The 20,779-nt window shown below is 57.8% G+C and overlaps 2 protein-coding genes and 1 non-coding gene across 9 annotated transcripts in view; 2 read left to right on the top strand and 1 right to left on the bottom strand.

The window, feature by feature from the left end:
• Nucleotides 1–12,704, top strand: part of ITGB4 (integrin subunit beta 4) — a 32,458-nt gene extending 19,754 nt beyond the window's left edge. For 2 of the 7 annotated variants that reach the window (XM_018063798.1, XM_018063797.1), the window contains 14 exons: nucleotides 2,577–2,781; nucleotides 3,935–4,092; nucleotides 4,433–4,613; nucleotides 4,742–4,879; nucleotides 7,086–7,268; nucleotides 7,358–7,489; nucleotides 9,066–9,245; nucleotides 9,661–10,200; nucleotides 10,575–10,724; nucleotides 11,255–11,443; nucleotides 11,533–11,688; nucleotides 11,770–11,934; nucleotides 12,031–12,138; nucleotides 12,259–12,704. In XM_018063798.1, the coding sequence (XP_017919287.1) occupies nucleotides 2,577–2,781; nucleotides 3,935–4,092; nucleotides 4,433–4,613; nucleotides 4,742–4,879; nucleotides 7,086–7,268; nucleotides 7,358–7,489; nucleotides 9,066–9,245; nucleotides 9,661–10,200; nucleotides 10,575–10,724; nucleotides 11,255–11,443; nucleotides 11,533–11,688; nucleotides 11,770–11,934; nucleotides 12,031–12,138; nucleotides 12,259–12,398 (2,625 nt within the window). In that variant the 3' untranslated portion in view covers nucleotides 12,399–12,704. The remainder of the gene's footprint in view (nucleotides 1–2,576; nucleotides 2,782–3,934; nucleotides 4,093–4,432; nucleotides 4,614–4,741; nucleotides 4,880–7,085; nucleotides 7,269–7,357; nucleotides 7,490–9,065; nucleotides 9,246–9,660; nucleotides 10,201–10,574; nucleotides 10,725–11,254; nucleotides 11,444–11,532; nucleotides 11,689–11,769; nucleotides 11,935–12,030; nucleotides 12,139–12,258) is intronic. The other 5 variants (XM_018063799.1, XM_018063802.1, XM_018063801.1 and 2 more) reach the window with 5 other exon arrangements.
• TRNAA-AGC lies at nucleotides 1,153–1,224 on the top strand. Its single transcript has one exon. It is a non-coding gene; the product is annotated as a tRNA-Ala (tRNA).
• Nucleotides 12,816–19,761, bottom strand: GALK1 (galactokinase 1). The gene is made up of 8 exons (XM_018063804.1): nucleotides 19,468–19,761; nucleotides 18,552–18,741; nucleotides 17,996–18,115; nucleotides 17,668–17,803; nucleotides 17,377–17,558; nucleotides 13,299–13,449; nucleotides 13,054–13,216; nucleotides 12,816–12,957 (listed from the first exon to the last, which is right to left on the bottom strand). Exons 1-8 carry the CDS (start codon nucleotides 19,630–19,632, stop codon nucleotides 12,886–12,888), a joined length of 1,179 nt encoding a protein of 392 aa, XP_017919293.1. The 5' UTR covers nucleotides 19,633–19,761; the 3' UTR covers nucleotides 12,816–12,885.

The following is a 20,779-nucleotide window of genomic DNA, read 5'->3' as shown; positions in this document are numbered from 1 at the left end:
TTCATGCATTGGAGAAGGAACTGGCAACCCACTCCAGTGTTCTTGCCTGGAGGATCCCAGGGACAGGGGAGCCTGGTGGGCTGCCGTCTATGGAGTCACACAGAGTCGGACACGACTGAAGCGACTTAGCAACCACTGGACTGCCAGGGAATTCCCTATTACCATTACCAATTTTTTTTAATTAAATTTTTTATTGGCATACAGTTGATTTACCATATTGTGTTTCTGCTGTACAGCTAAGTGAATCAGTTAAACATAGACATATATCCACTCTTTTTCAGATTCTGTTCCCATATAGATCATTACAGAGTACTGAGTAGTTTCCTGTGCTATACCATAGGTTCTTATTAGTTATCTATTTTATACCTATTACCAACATTTTAAAACTAAAAATATTCATATCAAAACTTCACTGGACTTTCCTCTTGGACCAGTAGTTAAGATGCTGCGCTTTCACTGCATGGGTTCGATCCTGGTTTGGGGAAGTTCCATATGCCACAGAGTGTGGCCCAAAATTAAAAACGAAACAAAACTTCACTCAAAAGTAATAAAGGTTAGTCGCACTGGCCTGCAGGCCCACTTGGCAATCATGAGAGCAAGTGTGCACAAACACCCTATTCTTTATTTCTTTTTATAGGTAGGACTAGTTCTCATTACTGCTCTAATGCTCCCAGTGAAAATTCCAAAACGGAATTTGTACAACCATAACTTCACTGAAAGTGAAAAAGTGAAAGTGTTTAATCGCTAAGTCATGTCTGACTCTTTGTGGCCCATGGACTGCAGCCTACCAGTCTCCTCTGTCCATGGGATTTTTCCAGGCAAGAATACTGGAGTGGATTGCCTTTCCTTTCTCCAGGGGATCTTCCCCACCCAGGGATCAAACCTGAGTCTCCTGCATTGCGGGCAGATTCTTTACCATCTGAGCCACTAGGGAAGCCCTTTATAAAGATCCTTTGGTAGTGAACTATGTTTTTTAACATTTTTAAATATTTCTCAACTTTTTATTTTGAGAAACTTCAAACCTACAGCAGAATGGAAAGACTAATAAAATTAGCACCCATTTACTCTTGACATAGATTTACCCATTGTTGATAGTTGCTTTCTCTCTTTCTATACAGATGTATATATGTATGTGTATACAGGTATATGCCTGGGGGTATAGCTCAGTGGTAGAGCGCATGCTTAGCATGCATGAGGCCCTGGGTTCAATCCCCAGTACCTCCATCCTTACATTTTTCGGCTTCCCTGGTGGCTCGGACTACTGGCAAAGAATCTGAATGTTAGTTTACAGTGCCACCTAGTGGAATCATGTGAAAAGGCTTCCCCCTACACACACTGCAATCCATCTGCCCCATATCAGTTCAGTTCAGTTCAGTCATGTCCGACTCTTTACGACCCCATGAATCACAGCACGCCAGGCCTCCCTGACCATCACCAACTCCCGGAGTCCACTCAAAGTCACGTCCATCGAGTCAGTGATGCCATCCAGCTATCTCATCCTCTGTTGTCCCCTTCTCCTCCTGCCCCCAATCCCTCCCAGCATCAGAGTCTTTTCCAGTGAGTCAACTCTTCACATGAGATGGCCAAAGTACTGGAGTTTCAACTTTAGCATCATTCCTTCCAAAGAAAACCCAGGGCTGATCTCCTTCAGAATGGACTGTTTGGATCTCCTTGCAGTCCAAGGGACTCTCAAGAGTCTTCTCCAACATCACAGTTCAAAAGCATCAATTCTTTGGCGCTCAGCCTTCTTCACAGTCCAACTCTCACATCCATACATGACCACTGGGAAAACCATAGCTTTGACTAGATGGACCTTTGTTGGCAAAGTAATGTCTCTGCTTTTCAATATGCTATCTAGGCTGGTCATAACTTTCCTTTCAAGGAGTGAGCGTCTTTTAATTTCATGGCTGCAGTCACCATCTGCAGTGATTTTGGAGCCCCCCCCCCAAAAAAGTCTGACACTGTTTCCCCATCTATTTCCCATGAAGTGATGGGACCGGATGCCATGATCTTTGTTTTCTGACTTAATCCCAAGATGTTCAGGAAAAAGCTCTAGGGCATTGGAAAATAAAAACTGGAGGTAATAGAAGCACCCCACCCAGGAAGCAGGGCCGGGGGGCTGGTGGGATTCAGACTTCAGAGCCCCAGGGTGGGGAAGAGTTCCTCCCTCCGAGGTGAGGCCTGCAAATCTCAGCTCCCTTGGCTGAGTGCCTGCCTGTGTGGGACCCTCCTGTATCTGCATCCTTGTCTCTCTGTGCCTTGGTTCAAATCCCAGCTCCACCACAACTACCTGTGTGAACTTGGGCATCTTTCTTTACCTCTGTGTGCCTCAGTTACCTGATCTGTAAAATGAGGACAGTAATATCTCTGCCTCACTCTGCCCTGAGGAAGAAACGAGCTAATATCTGTAAAGTACTTGATGCACAAGAGGTGCTGTATAAACAGGAGCCATTCCGTGTCCATGTGGGACAGTCTGTGCGTGAGGGTATCTGCACTGGCTGTGGGGTGGGGGTGGAGCGTGTGGCCTTGGCTCGTCTCCCAGGCCTGCTCCAACTCTGACCCCTTCCCATTCCTAGGACTACATCCCCATGGAGGGTGAGCTGCTGTTCCAACCTGGAGAGACCTGGAAGGAGCTGCAGGTGAAGCTGCTGGAGCTGCAGGAGATGGACTCCCTCCTGCGGGGCCCTCAGACCCGCCGCTTCTACATCCAACTCAGCAACCCCAAGTTCGGGGCCCGCCTGGGCCAGCCCCAGTCTGCCACTGTCATCATTGGGGACCGAGGTAGCCAGAGCCTGGGGTCAGGTTAAGCAGGTGGGAAGGGAGGGCTGGGGCTTCTTGAAAGTCTCAGCCGTAAAAATACAGAATGCTCAGTTAAATTTGAATCCCAGATAAATAACAACTCAACTTGTAGTATAAATATATCCCATATGCTATCTGGGATATACTTATTCTTAAAAAGTATCTTTGTGTGAAATTCCAGTTTAACTAGGCATCTTGTATTTATCTGGCAACCTGCTCTCAATCAGAGAGACCAGGGTCATGTGGCCACGGGCCTGCCGCTGGCTGGGAATCCCACCATTAAGCCTTAGCCCTTTGACTTCAGCCTTAGTTCAAGCTAAAATGCAAGTGTTTCAGAAGGGGTGAAACACTTCTTATGTGCCCTTAGCTTCCAGTATAGTGGGGCCTGTGAGCCCACCCTGGAGGAGAGGTTTGCCAAGAGGATGGGGGCGGAGGAGGAGTCTTGGGGTAGGGGAGAGAGGAAGGGCGTTGGAGGAGAAAATGTTCCCTGTGGGTCACGCCTTGGCTGCCAAAGGGACAAAGAGAGCAAGCCCTCATCCCTCTGGAGACCCTCCTGGGTCCCCCTGAAGCAGGGGGAAGATTCAGTTCAATTCAGTTCACTCGCTCAGTCGTGTCAGACTCTGTGACCCCATGGACCGCAGCCTCCCTGTCCATCACCAACTCTCGGAGTTTACTCAAACTCATGTCTATTGAGTTGGTGATGCCATCTAACCATCTCATCCTCTGTTGTCCCCTTCTCCTCCTGCGTTCAATCTTTCCCAGCATCAGGGTCTTTTCAAATGAGTCAGTTCTTTGCATCAGGTCGCCAAAATATTGGAGTTTCTGCTTCAACATCAGTCCTTCCAATGAACATTCAGGACTGATCTTTAGAATGGACTGGTTGGATCTCCTTGCAGTCCAAGGGACTCTCAAGAGTCTTCTCCAACACCACAGTTCACAAGCGTCAATACTTTGGCCCTCAGCTTTCTTTATAGTCCAACTCTCATATCCATACATGTGATGTGATGTGAAGGGGAAGGAGTCTTGGTGTTTAACTGTGCGTCTGGTGCCCCCTGGTGGTGCAGATGGTTCCTGCCCCCTCAAAGCCAGAGGGGAGTCTCTGCTGACTGCCTTGCCCTGGCTTGACCCTGTGCAGATGAGCTGGACCGGAACGTAATGAACCAGACTGTGTCATCACCCCCACCACCCCGGGGCGACCTGGGTGCCCCACAGAATCCCAATGCCAAGGCTGCCGGGTCCCGGAAGATCCACTTCAACTGGCTGCCGCCTCCTGGCAAGCCAACAGGGTACCGGGTAAGGTGGGGGGCGACGAGGGAGGTGGATGGGAGGCCGGGCACACACTGTCGAGGTGGGCCCGCTGAGGTCAGAGAGGGCCCCAGGGAGAGGAGAGGGCGTGCTTGGCCTCAGTGGGTGGGGAACCCCCATCGGCCCCTGAGGGAGGAAGAAGTCCCTGGAATGTGGCCCCCAGAACCCAGAAACACCTGTGCTCTGGGCCAGCCCTGCTGCGTGCGCCTGGCAGGACACTCAATCCCTCCACATCTGTGTGCCCACGGGACTGTAAGGGCAGGGCTCAGCGGAGGGACGGTGGGCTCTGCCAGCTGCTCCCCACTGACCAGCCCTGCCCTGGGCACAGGTGAAGTACTGGATCCAGGGCGACTCCGAGTCTGAAGCCCACCTGCTCGACAGCAAGGTCCCCTCAGTGGAGCTCACCAACCTGTACCCATATTGCGACTACGAGATGAAGGTGTGCGCCTACGGGGCGCAGGGCGAGGGCCCCTACAGCTCCCCGGTGTCCTGTCGCACCCACCAGGAAGGTGAGGCCTCGCCACGTCCATCCCTGGCCACCCTGATGCCAGCTTGCCCTGCCCCGGCCCCGCCCAGAACTCTGCCCTCTTGTCCGCTGTTGACAGCACTCTTCCTGCACCCCCTCTGCCCCACCCAGTGCCCAGCGAGCCCGGGCGTCTGGCCTTCAACGTCGTCTCCTCCACTGTGACCCAGCTGAGCTGGGCCGAGCCAGCAGAGACCAACGGCGAGATCACAGCCTATGAGGTCTGCTACGGCCTGGTCAATGAGGACAACCGTAAGGGCCTGCCCTCGCCTTCTGCCTCCAGCGAGGGGAGGGGGCGTGTCTGGTTGCCTGGGGGCATCATTAGGTTTGTGGTCAGGTTTGGGCTGAGTTAGTTGCCTGCCAAAGCAGAGCCCAGAAGCTCCCAGGGCAGGTGAGGATGGAAGGCCTGAGGTTATGTGTGTGCAGTGGGGTCACAGGTCCAGAGTGCCTGCCCACGCAGGTTAACGAGAGTGGCTCAATTCTACATGGGTGTCTTCAGGTCAGGGTAGAGAGATTTAGCAAATACAAAGCAGAGGACGCCCTGAACTTCAAACAGTTTTTCTAGTACATTTCATGCAACGTGTTATCTGGCAGCCCTAGGCCAGAGCACTAGGCAGAACTCTTTATTTTTCTCCCGTCCTGGAAGGGAGAGATGACCCCTGCACTTGTCAGGATGGAAAACTTTTCAGGGGAACTCAGTCCCCCACTCTTGCCTGGTACAGGGCCCTCCTCTCTGCGTCCTCACATGTTCAGTCCATCCCAGGGATGGAGAGCTTCCCACTCCCAGATACAACCTGTGGACCCTAAAGTGGGTTAGACTTAGCACTCCCAGGTGGCCCAACAGGGCAGAGGGCAGCAGGATTGTTCTGGGCCTCAGGCTCCTTGCTCTGTTCACCTGGCCGACCAAGCACAACCTTTTCAGCTGCTGCGTCACACCTTGGCTCCTGCTGGCGACCCCTGATCCACCCCTGGACCACTGTCAGGAAGTCTTTTGTGGCCCGGTCTTTAATCTTAACCAGGCGTGACTGATGATTCCGGCCCACAGTCTTAGCTCTTGCCTCACAAACGTGTGAGGAAGCCCTCCTGACCCAAGGGCATCAGCCCTTTGGGGTGGTCCCCTTCCCTTCTTCCCCTGGCAGACAGATGCTACAGGGTGGACCCCACCTCAGCACTCAGAGGCCTCCCCCAGGCAGACAGTCCAACATCAGCCAGTTCTTGGAGCACAGCTATTCTCTTATCAGACAGCATCAAACTTTGCAAGTGGGGTTTTCCCTGAGAGCCCTCCTTTGGACCCCTCGGACACTGAGATGTCTTCTGATCATCCAGAGAGCCCCATGTTGTCAGGTTGGGGCCCCTAGGCACTGTAACTCACTCAGAGCAGCCTGGAGTCTCTTCCTTCCCCCTCCCAGGGCTGCGTGTCCTCCCTTCTGGGTGTGGGGGAGCTGCCTCACCTCTGCTCCTGGCTAACTGGCTCTTGTGCAACCTCCATCCCACCCCGGCACACTAGGCTCATGCAGGCCTCGGCCTGTCCTCGGCTGCAGAATCAGCCCTGCCTTTCTCCTCCCATCCTTGCCCAGGTAGCCAGGGCAGGCTTGGCAAGTGCCCGAATGTCTCCACTTTTAAAATATTTTTTATTTATTGTTTTGGTTGTGCCAGGTCTTCGTGGGGGCATGCGGGATGATCAGTCTTTATCGTGGCACGCAGGATCTTTTCAGTTGTGGCCTGTGGGATCTGGGGCTTCCCTGGTGGCTCAGCGGTAGAGAGTCCACCTGCCAATGCGGGAGATCTGGGTTCAGTCCCTGGGTCGGGAAGATCCCCTGGAGGAGGAAACGGCAACCCACTCCTGTGTTCTTGCTTGGGAAATCCCATGGACAGAAGAGCCTCGAGGGATCCATAGGATCCCTCGAGAGTCCATGGGATCGCAAAAGACTTGGACACAACTTGGCTACTCAGCAACAACATGTAGGATCTAGTTCTTGGACCAAGGATTGAACCCGGGTCCCCTGCATTGGGAGAGCAAAGTCTTAGCCTCTGGACCACCAGGAAGTCCCCAAATGTCTCCACTTTGGATTTCCCAACAGAGCATTTGGGGTTTGGTTGGGGACGGTGAGGCCCAGGTGGTGAGGGCACTCTTGGCTCTGGAGCCAGACTCGCACAGATGCACGTGAATGCAGGACCTTTACCAACGGGTCAAGGTGACACGCGGCTGACTTGCGTCTAGTGTGTCTCTGCCACTCAACTTAGCGATGAACCCCGTGGAGCCCTGGTGACACTTCTCTAAGCCAGTCACACCCGTCAGGGCTTGGCCCGTGTCTGGGCATCAACAGTTGCTCGCTCCTTGCCTTGTTCCCCTGACCCCTGGGTGCAGTTCAAGGGCCATGCGACGGTCCTCGGGCATCCGAGACCAGGACCAGGCCGGAAGCTAGACGATCCCCCTGAGGCACTCTCCCTGCCCCAGGACCCATCGGGCCCATGAAGAAGGTGCTGGTGGATGGCCCCAAGAAGCGGACGCTGCTCATCGAGAACCTGCGCGAGTCCCAGCCGTACCGCTACACAGTCAAGGCTCGCAACGGGGCAGGCTGGGGGCCTGAGCGGGAGGCCATCATCAACCTGGCCACCCAGCCCAAGCGACCCATGTCCAGTGAGCAGGGGGCAGGGAGACACAGGGTGGACAGGGACGGGCAGGGGCCTGAGATCTGGGCCCTGGCTCACCTCCCCCCCACCCCGCAGTCCCCATCATCCCTGACATCCCCATCGTGGACGCCCAGAGTGGGGAGGACTATGAGAGCTTCCTCATGTACAGCGATGACGTGCTCCGCTCTCCGGCCGGCAGCCAGAGGCCCAGCGTCTCTGATGACACCGGTGAGTGGGCCAGGGATCCCGGCGAGGATGGTGGGGGTCCTGAGTAGAGGGTTGGGCTGTCGCTGGTGTCCAGAGACAGCAAAGGGGCCAGTGACCACTGGGCAAGAAGATCAAAACTGAAAGTCCCCTCTCTGCACAATCAGCGATTTGACAGGCACCATTCTGGCTCTGGGTACAAAGGACAAAGCTGACGTGGCTCATAGGACTGGTGTGCACATCTCTGTGTGAGGACAGACAGACAGACATAGGTTTGGGGCACATGCACATGGGCTCGTGCACATGAGACTGGAAACAGCTGTGAGAGTGGAAGGCTCACCAGCTGTGCCATGGAGTCAGGACACCCAGGACACCTCCCAGGGACAGGGCTACAGGCGAGGAGGCAAGCCTGGTCCGGGAGCCCCAGAACAGCGACTGGCGTGGGGGCCCCCAGAGCAGTGTGCCTTGCACTGGCCCTGCTTCACTTCCCTCTTGGATTCCTGTACAGTGTGATCAAAGAGCCCCCGACTGGGACTTCTGGGGTCTATTTTAGCTCCGGCTTCACTGCGGACGGCTTCCCTTGTAGCTCAGTTGGTAAAGAGTCTGCCTGCCATGCAGGAGACCTGGGTTCAATTCCTGGGTTGGAAAGATCCCCTGGAGAAGGAAATGGCAACCCACTCCAGTATTCTGGCCTGGAGAATCCCATGGACAGAGGAGCCTGGCAGGCCACAGTCCATGGGATCTATGGGGCAAGAGTCGGACAGGACTTAGTGACTAAACCACCACTGTGGGAATTCAGATGAATCACATACATTCTCTGCCTCGGTTTTCTGATCTGTGAAATGGGATGCCAATCATACTAGGCTGAGTAAAAATCCACCAGGATTTGTATTTCCTTTTTATATAATTTATTTTCGGCTGTGCTGGGTCTTCATTGCTATGCAGGCTTCTCATCCCAGTGGCTTCTCTTACTGTGGAGCAAGACGGGCTCTTGGGCTTAGTAGTTGCAACTCCTGGGCTCTAGAGCAATTACTCCGTGGCATGCAGGATCTTCCCTGTTCAGTTCAGTTCAGTTTGGTTCCGTCACAGACCAGGGATCAAACCTGTTTTTCCCCCATTGGGAGGTAGATTCTTTACCATTGAGCCATCAGGGAAGCCCCAGGATTTGTATTTTCATCCTTCTTTACCTACATCAGGCTTCCATGGAGTCAAGCTAGGGTTCAGGGATCTTGAGGGTTTTGAGGGTCTGGAGTAGAGAGCAGCTGGTATGAATCAGGTTCCTCAGCTTGTCGGCACCACACAGATCTACTCCGCCGGCTGGAACACGCTGGGAGGCAGGCCAGGGAGACATCACTCCCTCCCTCATCCATAAGGGATGTAGGCTCAGAGCAGAGGCCTCACGGCTCGAGGTACAGCCAGGGCTCTGGTCCAGAGGGTCTTCCCTTGCCAGCTGCGGCCCAGGCCGCCCTCTAACACCTCCGGGCTGAGGGTCCCACCTGCCGCCGCACACCCAGATCACAGTGCCGGGGGACCACCGGCTTCTTCTCCGCGCCCCTGGCGCCCCCTGGCGGTGCCAACGCGGCCCTTCGTTGTTCCTAAGGCTGCGGCTGGAAGTTCGAGCCCCTGCTGGGGGAGGAGCTGGACCTGCGGCGCGTCACGTGGCGGCTGCCCCCGGAGCTCATCCCGCGCCTGTCCGCCGGCAGCCGGCGCTCCTCCGACTCCGGGCCCCCGGGAGACGGCACCGCCGATGGGGGCGCTCGGGGCGCCAGCGGGGAGGGAGGTGACCGGCACGCCCCCACCCGCACCCACCTCGGCTCCAGCCAGAGCCCACCGCAGCCAGGCTGCCTTGCCCGGTGACCCCAGAGCCAGGGGACCCCAGGGCAGGCGTGTAGGCTCTCCCCAGGGCGGGGCCGACTGCTGGGGCTGCAAGGCCCTGGCGGAGGTCGGGTCCGTGGGGGCCTCCTGCCAGGCCAGGGGACCTGCGTTCCAGAAGACTGCGGGCGTTGGGGGGGGGGCTGTGGACTCCTCCAGGGGCCTCTGTCCCTGGTGGGCAGAGGGAGGCTGGGTGTTTTGATGCCAGGGGGCCCCCGGTAGGTAGGTAACCCCCGGAACTCCCAGGGCTGCAGCAGCCCGCCCCTCGGGGCTCCGGGGTCTGCGGCCGGGCCTGTGGGAGTGACCCTGCCCTGTCCCCGCAGAGCACCTGGTGAACGGGCGAATGGACTTTGCCTTCCCCGGCAGCGCCAACTCCCTGCACAGGATGACCGTGAGCACCGCCGCCCACGGCGCCCACCTGAGCCCGCAGCTGTCCCACCGCATGCTGAGCACCTCGTCCACCCTCACGCGGGACTACCACTCGCTGACGCGCACGGAACACTCGCGCTTGGCCACGCTGCCCAGGGACTACTCCACCCTCACCTCCCTCTCCTCCCAGAGTGAGTGCCGCCTCCTCCCCGGCCCTCCGGCCAGTCCTTCCTCTCTTCCAGCTCCTGGAGGCGGGACAGGGGCTGCTGTCCCACGCTGCCCCCCATCCAACACGCACACCCGCCCCAGCTCACTCCTGTTTTGTCCTGCCCTAGGCCTCCCTCCCATCTGGGAACACGGGAGGAGCAGGCTTCCACTGTCCTGGGCCCTGGGGTCCCGGAGTCGGGCTCAGATGAACGGGGCCCCCCGCTCCGAGGACTCAAGAGACTCTATAATCCTGGCTGGGCAGCCAGCAGCGCCCTCGTGGGGCCCAGGTAGTACAGGGGTGGCCGTCCTGCGTCTCCATGGCCTTCCGGCTCCATGTCACCATCTTCCCACCATCAGCACTGCCCACGCCTCCTCACCCTCCATTCCATCCACATCCATGCTGGTGCCTAAAGTGGCTGTCCTCCTGCGGTGCTGGGCTGGGGCTGGGGCAGGAGAGGGGCCAGCTGAGGGTGGGGGGCCGGCCACTCAAGCGGAGCCCGCACTCACCTGAGTGTGGTGGGGAGGCACTGGGCGGCTTAGAGAGGGTGCTGCAGGGCTGAGTGGGCTGCCCGGCCAGCAGTCACGGAGGTGCGGCTGAGAACCAGGGACTCCTGCCCAGACACCCCTGCTGGGGGCTGACTGTGGCCTCCCCCATCTGCAGGCTCCTGCCTGGCTGCGGGCGTGCCCAACACGCCCACCCGCCTGGTGTTCTCTGCCCTCGGACCCACGTCTCTGAAAGTGAGCTGGCAGGAGCCGCAGTGTGAGCGTGCGCTGCAGGGCTACAGTGTGGAGTACCAGCTGCTGAACGGCGGTGAGGCCTGGCTGCTGGCGGGCTGACACACAGGGGCTCGGGCTGTCTGGAGCCCAGCCGAGCCGCTTGACCACTGATGCCCCCACTGCCACCCCCTGCCTCTCTGAGAGGGCCTTTCCCTTCCGAGCCCCCCACTGTCCCCTTCACTGCGTCCACTCTTCCGCTGCATCCTCATCCATCTCCCTGGGCCTCGCTCCGTATCACTTCCCCCGCGAGGTTTTGCTTAGGGACCCAGGGCCTCTCTGCTGAGCCTATGAGAAGTGGCCCTTTTCTGGGCAGGCATGACCTGGGCCCATAAACAGCTATCATACACAGATGAGATTTCAGATTCCACTCACTCCTTGACTAGTGCACAACCTGAACCGCCAACCACACCACACAAGGCTGCCCCCACCTGTACCCCAACCACAGCTGGTCCTGGCTGGGCGAGGACCAGGTCTGGGCTGTGGCCTAGGGGAGGGGCGGGATCAAGCCGGGGCTAGGGATGAGGAATGAGGCTGCTCTGCTGTCTGCCCCCGTCACCCACCCAGGTGAGCTGCATCGCCTCAACATCCCCAGCCCCAGCCAGACCTCGGTGGTGGTGGAGGACCTCCTGCCCAACCACTCCTATGTGTTCCGCGTGCGGGCCCAGAGCCAGGAGGGCTGGGGCCCAGAGCGCGAGGGTGTCATCACCATTGAGTCTCAGGTGCACCCGCAGAGCCCGCTCTGCCCCCTGCCAGGTGAGTTGCCACCCCCACCCCCGCGGGTGCCCCCGCCTGGCCCTCAGGTACCCACCTGTCCCCTGACAAGCTTCCTCGGCTGCCCCCAGGCTCCGCCTTCACTTTGAGCACACCCAGTGCCCCGGGCCCACTGGTGTTCACTGCCCTAAGCCCCGACTCACTGCAGCTGAGCTGGGAGCGGCCCCGCAGGCCGGATGGCGACATTCTGGGCTACCTGGTGACGTGTGAGATGGCCCATGGAGGAGGTGCTGCCCACCCCGGGTTGGGGGGCGGGGGGGGTTGTGGACAGGGAGCCACAGAGGCTGAAAGGCATCTTCCCTGCCCAGAGCCAGCCACCACGTTCCTGGTTGATGGCGACAGCCCCGAGAGCCGGCTGACCGTGCCCGGCCTCAGTGAGAACGTGCCCTACAAGTTCAAGGTGCAGGCCAAGACCACCCAAGGCTTCGGGCCGGAGCGTGAAGGAATCATCACCATTGAGTCCCAGGATGGAGGCAGGCTTCTTTGCCCCTTCTCCAGCCCCGCCCCTTCTCTGGCCACACCTTCTCCTGGCACCATCCTCTAACTGCGCCCCCACCCACCCTCTCCAGGACCCTTCCCACAGCTGGGCGGCCACTTGGGGCTCTTCCAGCACCCAGCATCAGGGGAATACAGCAGCATCACCACCCACTCCAGCACCACTGAGCCCTTCCTACTGGGTGAGTTGCCCAGTGGGGGCTCCTGGCTCTTCCCAGGAAACACAGAGCTAACAGAGGAAGGGGTCGGGGGGGGACAGTCAGGACCCAGGGGTAGGTCCTTCAACGCTTCTTCCCCTGCAGATGGACTGACCCTGGGCTCCCAGCACCTGGAAGCAAGTGGCTCCCTCACCCGGCATGTGACACAGGAGTTTGTGAGCCGGACGCTGACCACCAGTGGGACCCTCAGCACCCACGTGGACCAACAGTTCTTCCAGACCTGAGCTCCCCCAACTCTACACACACACCCCGCTCCACCCCCACCCCAGGCGCTGCCTCAGCTACTCCATCCTTGGACTCCTGGTGGCCCGGCCCAGCCACATGCTGATCACAAGGCCGCTGCCTCTGGCCACAGTGCAGGGGCTCAGTGTCCTCTGGACGGCATGGAGGAGGCAGAGGTCCCAGAAGGCCCTTCTGGCTGCCCCCCCTGCCCCCGGCCCCAGCCCCTTTGTAACCAAAGAGCTGGACCCAGCATGGCAAGGGCTTGGCTTTGTTCTGCACTATAATAAAGGATTTCGCTACTGCTTGGCTCTGCCCTGACCATGTCTCTAGGCCCTGTCCAGAGCAGGGAGTGGTTCTCACACCCCCCTTTTCTGATGCCCCAGCACACATACACCTCTTGAGGCAGGCGGGCATCAGAGTCAGAGATACAAGTTTATTGAGCACCCAGACAGGAAGGGAGGCCCGCCGTGTGCTGTCCCAGCGAGGGCCTCATAAGCGGAGCACCTTGGCGCCGTCAGCCGCCTGGGAGAGGTAGAAGGTGGCGGTCCCGCGGTACTGCTTCTGCCGGGGGATGGAGGGTCTGAGCTCGGGGGGCCCTGGGAGCCCATCCCTCCTGCTCCCTTGCCCTCCCCTCCCCTCGACTCCAGCACTGCCAACCTGGATGTGCTGCATCACCCGAGGAGCGGCGGAGGCCTCCAGCAGGGTCACCGTGCAGCCCCCAAAGCCACCGCCCGTCATGCGGCTGCCGTAAACCCCCGGCGCGGAGAGCGCGGCCTCCACCAGCTGATCCAGCTCCGGGCAGCTCACCTCGTAGTCGTCTCTGTGGAGAGAATACGGAGCCTGGAGCCAGCCCCAGCTGCAACACGTGTGCTCGCGGGGGGTCAGGCACCCAGGGGCCTCACCTGAGCGAGTGGTGACTCTCCACCATGAGGCGGCCGAAGGCTCTGTAGTCACCGCGGCGCAGGGCGGCCGCCGCCTGGGCCGTGCGCTGGATCTCGCCCACCACGTGCCGTGCCCGCCGGAAGGCCTCCATGCTCATCAGGTCCCGACCAGCTGGGGAGGAAAGGGGCTCAGGCAACCCGCCACCCACGGCCTCTGGGCCCCTGTGGACTCCAGGCCGCTGGCCCAGGGGCATCTCCACTCTGGTTCTGACAAAGCTGTGGGTGGAACCTCGGGTTGGGGAGCAAGGTTTTAGACCTCACCTCCTCGATTATGAAAGGGGGTACCCAGGACGTCCCTGGGGGTCTAGTGGTTAAGACCCCCCGCAAGCTTCCACTGTAGGGAGCATGGGTTCAGTCCCTGGTTGGGGAACTAAGATCCCATGTGCTGGGCAGTATGGCCAAAGAAAGGGGCATGACCCACCTCATTTGGGATGTGGGGAGAACTTAGTGAGGCAGACACATGCAGAGCTCCCAGCGTGCCTGGCACATGGTGGGTACTCAATAAACAGCCGTACTCTGCTTCTCTGGCGAATGGGACACTGCTGCCTTCCAGAGGCCAAGACAGAACAGAAAGGACAAGTCCTGCTGGTGTTTTTGCTGGACTAACAGTGAAACCTCCAAGGGCCAGGAATCCAGAACTAGGGTACAGCGCAGGTCTGCCTGGGACACCCCAGGGAACCAGCAGGCTGTCCAACTGGCTAACGCTGAAGCGGGCACAGCCAGCCGAGTCACTAAGGGCAGCCCTGAACACTGAGGAGACTTTGCAACTTAATTCCGAGTGCCAGTGAGATTCTGGGGAGGGACAGAGCTGAGCTCTAGTTGACAAAAGTGACCACCTTGGGCAGGGGCCCCGCTGGGAGAGGTGGGCGCCTGGAGTCCAGCTGGTGGCTATTAACATCAGAGACCAGGAGGGGCCCGATGTGGGGAGGAAGGGGAGGAGGAGAAAGAGGTCAGAGACCCGAGGGGCTGGGGGGCCAGGAAGCACTCAGGGGTGACTCTGAAGTTTCAAACGGGAGTGACAGGGGTGAGGAAATAACAGACAAGGCGAAGTCAGGGGAGAGGTGCCCAGGAGAAGGATGAGTTCCACCAGGGCCAGGTGAAGGCTCCAGGACCCCAGGTGGGAATGAGGGGGTCAGACTCCCATCTGAGTCCTCAGTGGGGCAGTGGTGGCTGGAGTTGAGCTGGGGACGAAGCCTGGGGCAGGCCCGGGAGGAGGAACAGGGCTCTGACCAAGCAGATCCAGCACTGAGGGGGTGGAGAGGGCAGCCCCCAGGTTTTTGTGGGGAGCCCCCAGGAGAGCTGTCATACCAGGTAGCATGGGAGACCGGCTGCTGGGTTCAGAGGATTCAGAAATGAGTAGAGAGGAGAAAGGGCTTTCCAGGTGACATGAGTGGTAAAGAACCCGCCTGCCAATGCAGGAGACGTGGGTTTGATTCCTGGGTCTGGAAGATCCCCTGGAGGAGGAAATGGCAACCCACTCCAGTATTCTTGCCTGGAGAATCCCATGGACAGAGGAGCCTGGCGGGCTACAGTCCATGGGGTCACAAAGTCGGACACGACTGAAGCGACTCAGCATGCACACACAGAAGAAAATGGGGGTTGTGAGCATCGGGGACCCTTCCCAGAGGACTGGCATAGGAGGGAGACTCCATTTGAGGATGTTAAAAGACTGGGCATGTTTAAAAGCAGAAGGCGGGGGGCAGGCGGAGGACAGAAAGGCAGGCAGAGAGAAGCACGGTTCCTGAGGGAGACGGAAACCTCCAGGGCTGGGGTGCGGGGGGCAGATGGAAGGGCCGAGGAGGAGGGGAGAAACAGCTCAAGTGGTCAAGGGCAAAAAGCTCAACCACTGGCACCTGCACAGAGCAGGTGGGGCAGGCCTAAAGCTGATGGTTCACCAAGAAGGACAAGATGGTCCCTGGAACGGGCCCCACACCGCCAGGGAGGGCAGCTCCTAAGGCCAGCAGCCTGGCCCCGAAGGTAGGAGGACGAGCTGATCCGCCTGGGATCAAGTCTTAGCCCTGCCACTCACTGTACATCCCATCACAAAAAAGTGAGAGGGACTCCCCTGGTGGTGCAGTGGATAAGACTCCACCTGCCAGTGCTGGGGCCAGGGTTTGGTTCCTGGTCTGGGAGCATCCATCCCACATGCCGTGGAGCAACTGAGCCCGTGCACCCGTTACTGAGCCCAAGCGACAGAGCCCAGGAGCTGCAACTACCGAAGCACTCGTGCCTGGAACCAGCTCAGTGAGAAGGCTGAGCACTGCAGCCAGGAGCAGCCCCGGATCTCTGCAGCCAGAGAAAGCTCAGGCGAAGCAACAAAGACCCAGGGCAGCCCAAAGTGATAAATAAATGAAACCTTTTTAAAGATGAGTGTGTTATCTGTCCTACAGAGTTGTGAGAGACTTCAGTGAGTTAACGTTTACATGACCTTTAAACTGTTCAACAGACTATCTTCCTGGCCATGTATATCTGGAAACTTAAAAATACATGCTATCTTTTGATCCTGTGATCCTACTCCAAACAATCGAATCCTGAGAAAATAGGAGGAAAACGCAGAGAAAGAATTATGTATAAAAACATCCCTCGTGGTGTTAGATGTGATTATCAGAAACTGGTTAAGTAAATTAAAGGGCACCTATATGCTGAAATGCTTCAGTAGCTTTAAAAAGCCATGTTGATGGGGACTTCCCTGGTGGTCTAGTGGCCAAGACTCTGTGTTCACAATGCAGGGGCCTGGAACCAAGGAATCTTCACTGGCCAGGGAAATTAACAGACCTCACATGCTGCAGCTAAGAGTTCACATGCGGCAACCAAAGATTCCACATGCCAAAACTAAGGCCCCAGGCAGCCAAAAAAAAAATCGCTTCCAGCGGCAGGGTCTGGGGAAGAGGTGGCAGGCACCACGTCAGACCCCAAAGGTGGCAAGAAGCAGCCCCTGATGCAGCCCAAGAAGCAAGCCAAGGAGATGGGACGAGGAAGATAAGGCATTCAAACACAAACCGGAGGAGGAGCTAAAAGCCAAAGCGAAAAGGCCCCCTGCCCACAGGAGGAATTAAGAAATCTGGCCAAAAAACATTCCTTGTGCCTGAGGCAATGATGGTTTTTAGTTCCATTCCTGTTTAAACATCTGGACTCCCTGCCATTAACATCTGTTGCCACCTATAGCTACAATTAAGTGTTGTCTTGGAACCTATTGTACATTTAAGAGTAAACTTTTGGGGGTGGGAGAAAGCTATGTTGATGACCGGCCTTTCACGGTATAGGAAGTGTACTGAGAGAGTTAAGGGCGACAAAAGGGCAGATAGCAACACTGCGTTCATGCAACTTTGAAAATACAGATGATGAAACCAACACAACAGTGTAAATCAACCATAATTCAATAAAATTTTTTAAAGTATTTTTTAAAAAGAAAATACAAGTACAGAAAACCATTAAAGGAAATATATTAAAATGCTAATAGTAGGACTTCCCTGGTGGTCCAGCGGTTAAGAATCCGCCTGGCGATGCAGGGGACACGGGTTCTATCCCTGATTCGGGAAGATTCCACATCCCAGGGAACAACCAAGCCTATGCGCCATAACTACTGAGTCCATGGGCAGCAACTACTGAAGTCCGAGTGCCTGGAGCCCGTGTTCCACAAGAGAAGCCCGCACATCACAAGGAAGTAGCCCCTGCTCACCGGAACAAGAGAAAGCCTGCACACATCAGCAAAGACCGAGTGCAGCCAAAAAAATAAGCTTAGTGGCTATCTCTGGGTAGCGATCTTATAGCTTATTATTTTCTTCTTTGTCCTTTTCTATATTTTCCACAGTGCATATTTAATTCTTAAATTACAAAAAACGATATCGAGATATCAAGCAGTCTTACGTTAGCCATATCAGGAGTAGGCAAAGCATGGCAGAGATTCCAAGAGATGAGAGGAAGCACATCTGGGCCAAAGCCAGCTGAGGCCCCGCCCTGCCCCACCCCGACTCAGCAGCCCCTGCGGGGTGCCAAGCAGTCTCCAGGACAGAGCGCACCCAGCCAACTCTCCACTCACCCTCCAGCTCCTCCAGCTGTACCTCCCGAAGGCTCTCCTTGCCCAGCGCCCGGGCCACCTCTTCACACTGGTGCCGCCGCAGGGGATACTCACTGGAGCCCAGTGAGTGGCGAACATTGGAGTTGGTGATGAGCACGGCCAGCTTGGGGTCCGACAGTGGCACCAGGCTTGTCTCCAGGGACCTGGGGCGGAGATGGAGAGCGGGGAGATGACAAGGCCGGGCGTCTGCTTGCCGTGCAGGCTCCATCCAGGAGCTCCTATGAGGTGGGAGGTCCAAGGGGAGCCCCTGACCTGCAGTCAATGAGCAGCGCGTGGCCTCTCTGCCCCAGCAGTGCGATGAGCTGGTCCATGATGCCACAGGGCACCCCTGCGAAGCTGTGCTCGGCCCGCTGACACACCTGGGCCCGGGCAGCTATTGTCCCTGAGTCTGTGGCACAGGGCGAGGTGGGGAGGCTAGGGCCCAGGAGGGGGCACTAGGGGGTCGACGGGTGGGAGCAGCAGTAGCTCCAGGGATGTTCCAGGGAGATTCCCCACCTACCCCGCCAAAGCCACGGTTGGGGTAAGCAGCTCTGATCACAGGACCTCGGGGAAGGAGGGCTGGGTGGGGGCTGGGAGGTACCTGGGCAGAGCTGCTGTAGGAAGGTATACGTGGCCACTTCCAGGGACGCCGAGCTGGACAGCCCACCCCCCAGGGGCACAGAGCTGACCACCACTGCGCTGAAGCCAGGGAGGGGGGCAGCTGCAGGGGAAAGAATGGATGACGGTAAGACGGGCCACCAGGGAGGATGAACACTAGAAGGGAAAGCGTTCTGGTGCAAAGGGAGGCAACTGTCCGGCAGCTGCTGCTGGGGGATGTGTCTCAATTGTCAGAGGTCACCAACCTGCTGGGCCAAGGGGTCCGCTGCCCTCCACCCGGCCACCCTGAGGGTCCTGAGACACAGTCTCCCAGTTCGCAGGATTCAGGGCTCTGGAGACCAACACGTTGGGGTTTGAATCCTGGCTCCTCCAATCGTGGGATGGGCAACCCAGGGCTAGTTCTGGAACCGCTGGGGGCATCAGTCTCCTCATCTGCCCATTGGGGAATCTCTACTCTGCACCCCTAGCCACAGTGGATCAGATTAGCTACTGGGCTTTGTGGCTGAGGCAGGAATCTGACCCAGCCCCAGGCCCCATACCTGGGTAGTGCTGAATCACTCCCTTGACATAATTGGCCCAGTGAGGGGTCCCAGGCTCCAGTGGCCGCTGGCTTGTGGGCAGGGGAAACTGCAGCCGCCGGGGCTCGTCAGCATCCTCAGAGGTAGTGAGGAGGGAGACAAGCCCATCCGCACGGGGGCTGCCCACCAGCACCGTCACGAGCTCCAGGGCCTGGCAGGAGAAACAAAAGTATGCAAAACTCCCAACACCAGAGGGCCTGGGACGGATGAGCAGCTGGCCTCCTGGCTCCAGGTGAAGGGGATGTGGAGTGTCCCAGGGAAGAGCCTAACAGCTCATCAGGCCTTGGGGGGCTTGAGTCCTGTCCCAGCGAAGAGTCAGTGCTTGGGGAGTGCAGATCTGAACTCTGCCCTGCGCGTGGGCTCCTGGCTGTGACGCAAGGGGGAGAGAGAGAGTTCAACAGGGAAAAAAAAAACAACAGAACTCCTTTTGGCGCTTCCCCATTTGGAGGTAACCTCAGAGGCACTGTACTCACTCAACCTGCCAGGCTGCACCGAGGGATGAACACGGCCCCAGGCTAAGGCAGTCCAATCGCCCCTGTGTGACCTTGGGCAGATGACTAGCCCTCTCTGAGCCTCCTCTGCTAATCGAACGGTCTGGACCAGGTAGCTTAGGGCTTTACTTCGCCCGGATCTACCCCTGCGACCCCCCTTCTGCATCCCCCCACACCGTGAGGAGGCTCCCAGGGAGATGGCGAGGATCAGCAGTACACGGCCTACTTCCTCGAGGATTCCCGCCTTCCTGCCTCCCGACGTGGGAAATGACCCGTCTGAGGGCCTCTCTACGTGCTCGGGCCCCACACGCGGCGGGAGTGAAAGTTCGGAGCGGCCCGCGCAACGGTGCACGCGGGACGCCTGCGCCTCCCGCCCAACCCCTCACCATGGGCAGCACCAGGCCCCGGTTGTAGTCCGTGTGTTCCCCGATGAGGTTGACGCGGCCCGGGGCCGACACGGCTAGCTCGGGCTCAGCTCCGAACTCCTCCAGGAAGGCTCTCCGGGCCTTGACCAGCAGCTCCCCGGCTTGGGGCTGCTCTGAAGCGGCCATGACGCTCTCCCGGCGATTTCGCCGGGTGCAGTCGGGTAGGGGGGGCGATGCTGGGGCGAGGCCGCGCGGCGTCTGCTCACAGTAGCTGCTCGCACCGCCCAAAACCGGCCCGCACTGGCCCCGCCCCGCCCGGCGCGCCGGCCCAATCCACCGGCCGCGGGCGAGGGGGAGGGCTGGCGGCGGGCTTCGGGAAGGATCGCTGGGAGCCCACCGCGGCGGCGATTGGCCGGACCGGGAGATCCGAACTGCCCTTCCTTGGCCTCTGTGTCACACCCATCCAGCCGTCTATCTCAGCCAGAGCTATAGAGCTGGCCTCCAGTACACCTGGGTCTCCCAAAGGGCTCTCCAGGTCCTAAAGTCCTGCAGAGGTCACCAACCCCTGATCAGGAATCTCTAAGAGGGTGGCCAGACGATCAACATAGAGAGGACTGCCCGAGTTTAGTGGAGTCCCTTTCTATAGGCTCCTTTCCTAGAGTGGACCCGCTGTCCCAGCTCCTAGCAATGGAGCAGTAAGGAGGATGGTAGTGGGCAGTGATGGGCCCAGAGTCTGGTGTTCTGAATGTGACATCTCCTCTCTCACCAACATGCATCCTAAACCTTCAAGCCTGTCCACAGTTGGCCACCCCATAGGAAACCTTGGAAGGGAAAGGCTGAAATATAAGCAGACTGTTTGAAATTAGGGAGGGGAGCTTTGTGGAGGGCTGTGGCACGGGCTGTAGCTAGGGATCTGCTCAGAAGTTGCCCCAAGAGCATTCAGAAGTGAACTTTGAAAACTCCTAGAAGTAAACATTGGAGAAGGAAATGGCAACCCACTCCAGTGTTGCTTGGAGAATCCCAGGGATGGGGGAGCCTGGTGGGCTGCCGTCTATGGGGTCGCACAGTGGACACGACTGAAGTGACTTAGCAGCATAAGTAAATGTAAGGGTAAACCTCTGGGACGTTGGCTTGTCAATGGTTGTTTAGATATGACTCCAGAAGCACAAGCAACAAAAGGAAAATAGGCAAACTACTTCATCAAAGTAAAAGACTTTTGTGCATCTAAGGACCCCATCAAAAAAGGGAAAATACAACTCACAGAAAGGGAAAAAATAGTTGCAAATCATATATTTAAAGGACTTGTATCAAGAATGTATAAAAGGGACTTCCC

Source organism: Capra hircus, chromosome 19 (assembly GCF_001704415.2).
Source record: "Capra hircus breed San Clemente chromosome 19, ASM170441v1, whole genome shotgun sequence".
NCBI classification, from domain to species: domain Eukaryota; kingdom Metazoa; phylum Chordata; class Mammalia; order Artiodactyla; family Bovidae; genus Capra; species Capra hircus.
Note: the sequence above shows the minus strand (reverse complement) of the source record. Positions and strands in the feature narration are given on the sequence as shown.

What these genes read in the sequence shown, in the direction of transcription:
- GALK1 (XM_018063804.1), bottom strand. Translation starts at nt 19,632, where the DNA reads ATGGCCGCTTCAGAGCAGCCCCAAGCCGGGGAGCTGCTGGTCAAGGCC. An exon ending in GAGAGTCACCACTCGCTCAG is followed by an intron (nt 13,217 to 13,298) that starts GTGAGGCCCCTG and finishes TTCTCTCCACAG; the next exon opens with AGACGACTACGAGGTGAGCT. An exon ending in GGGTGATGCAGCACATCCAG is followed by an intron (nt 12,958 to 13,053) that starts GTTGGCAGTGCT and finishes ATCCCCCGGCAG; the next exon opens with AAGCAGTACCGCGGGACCGC.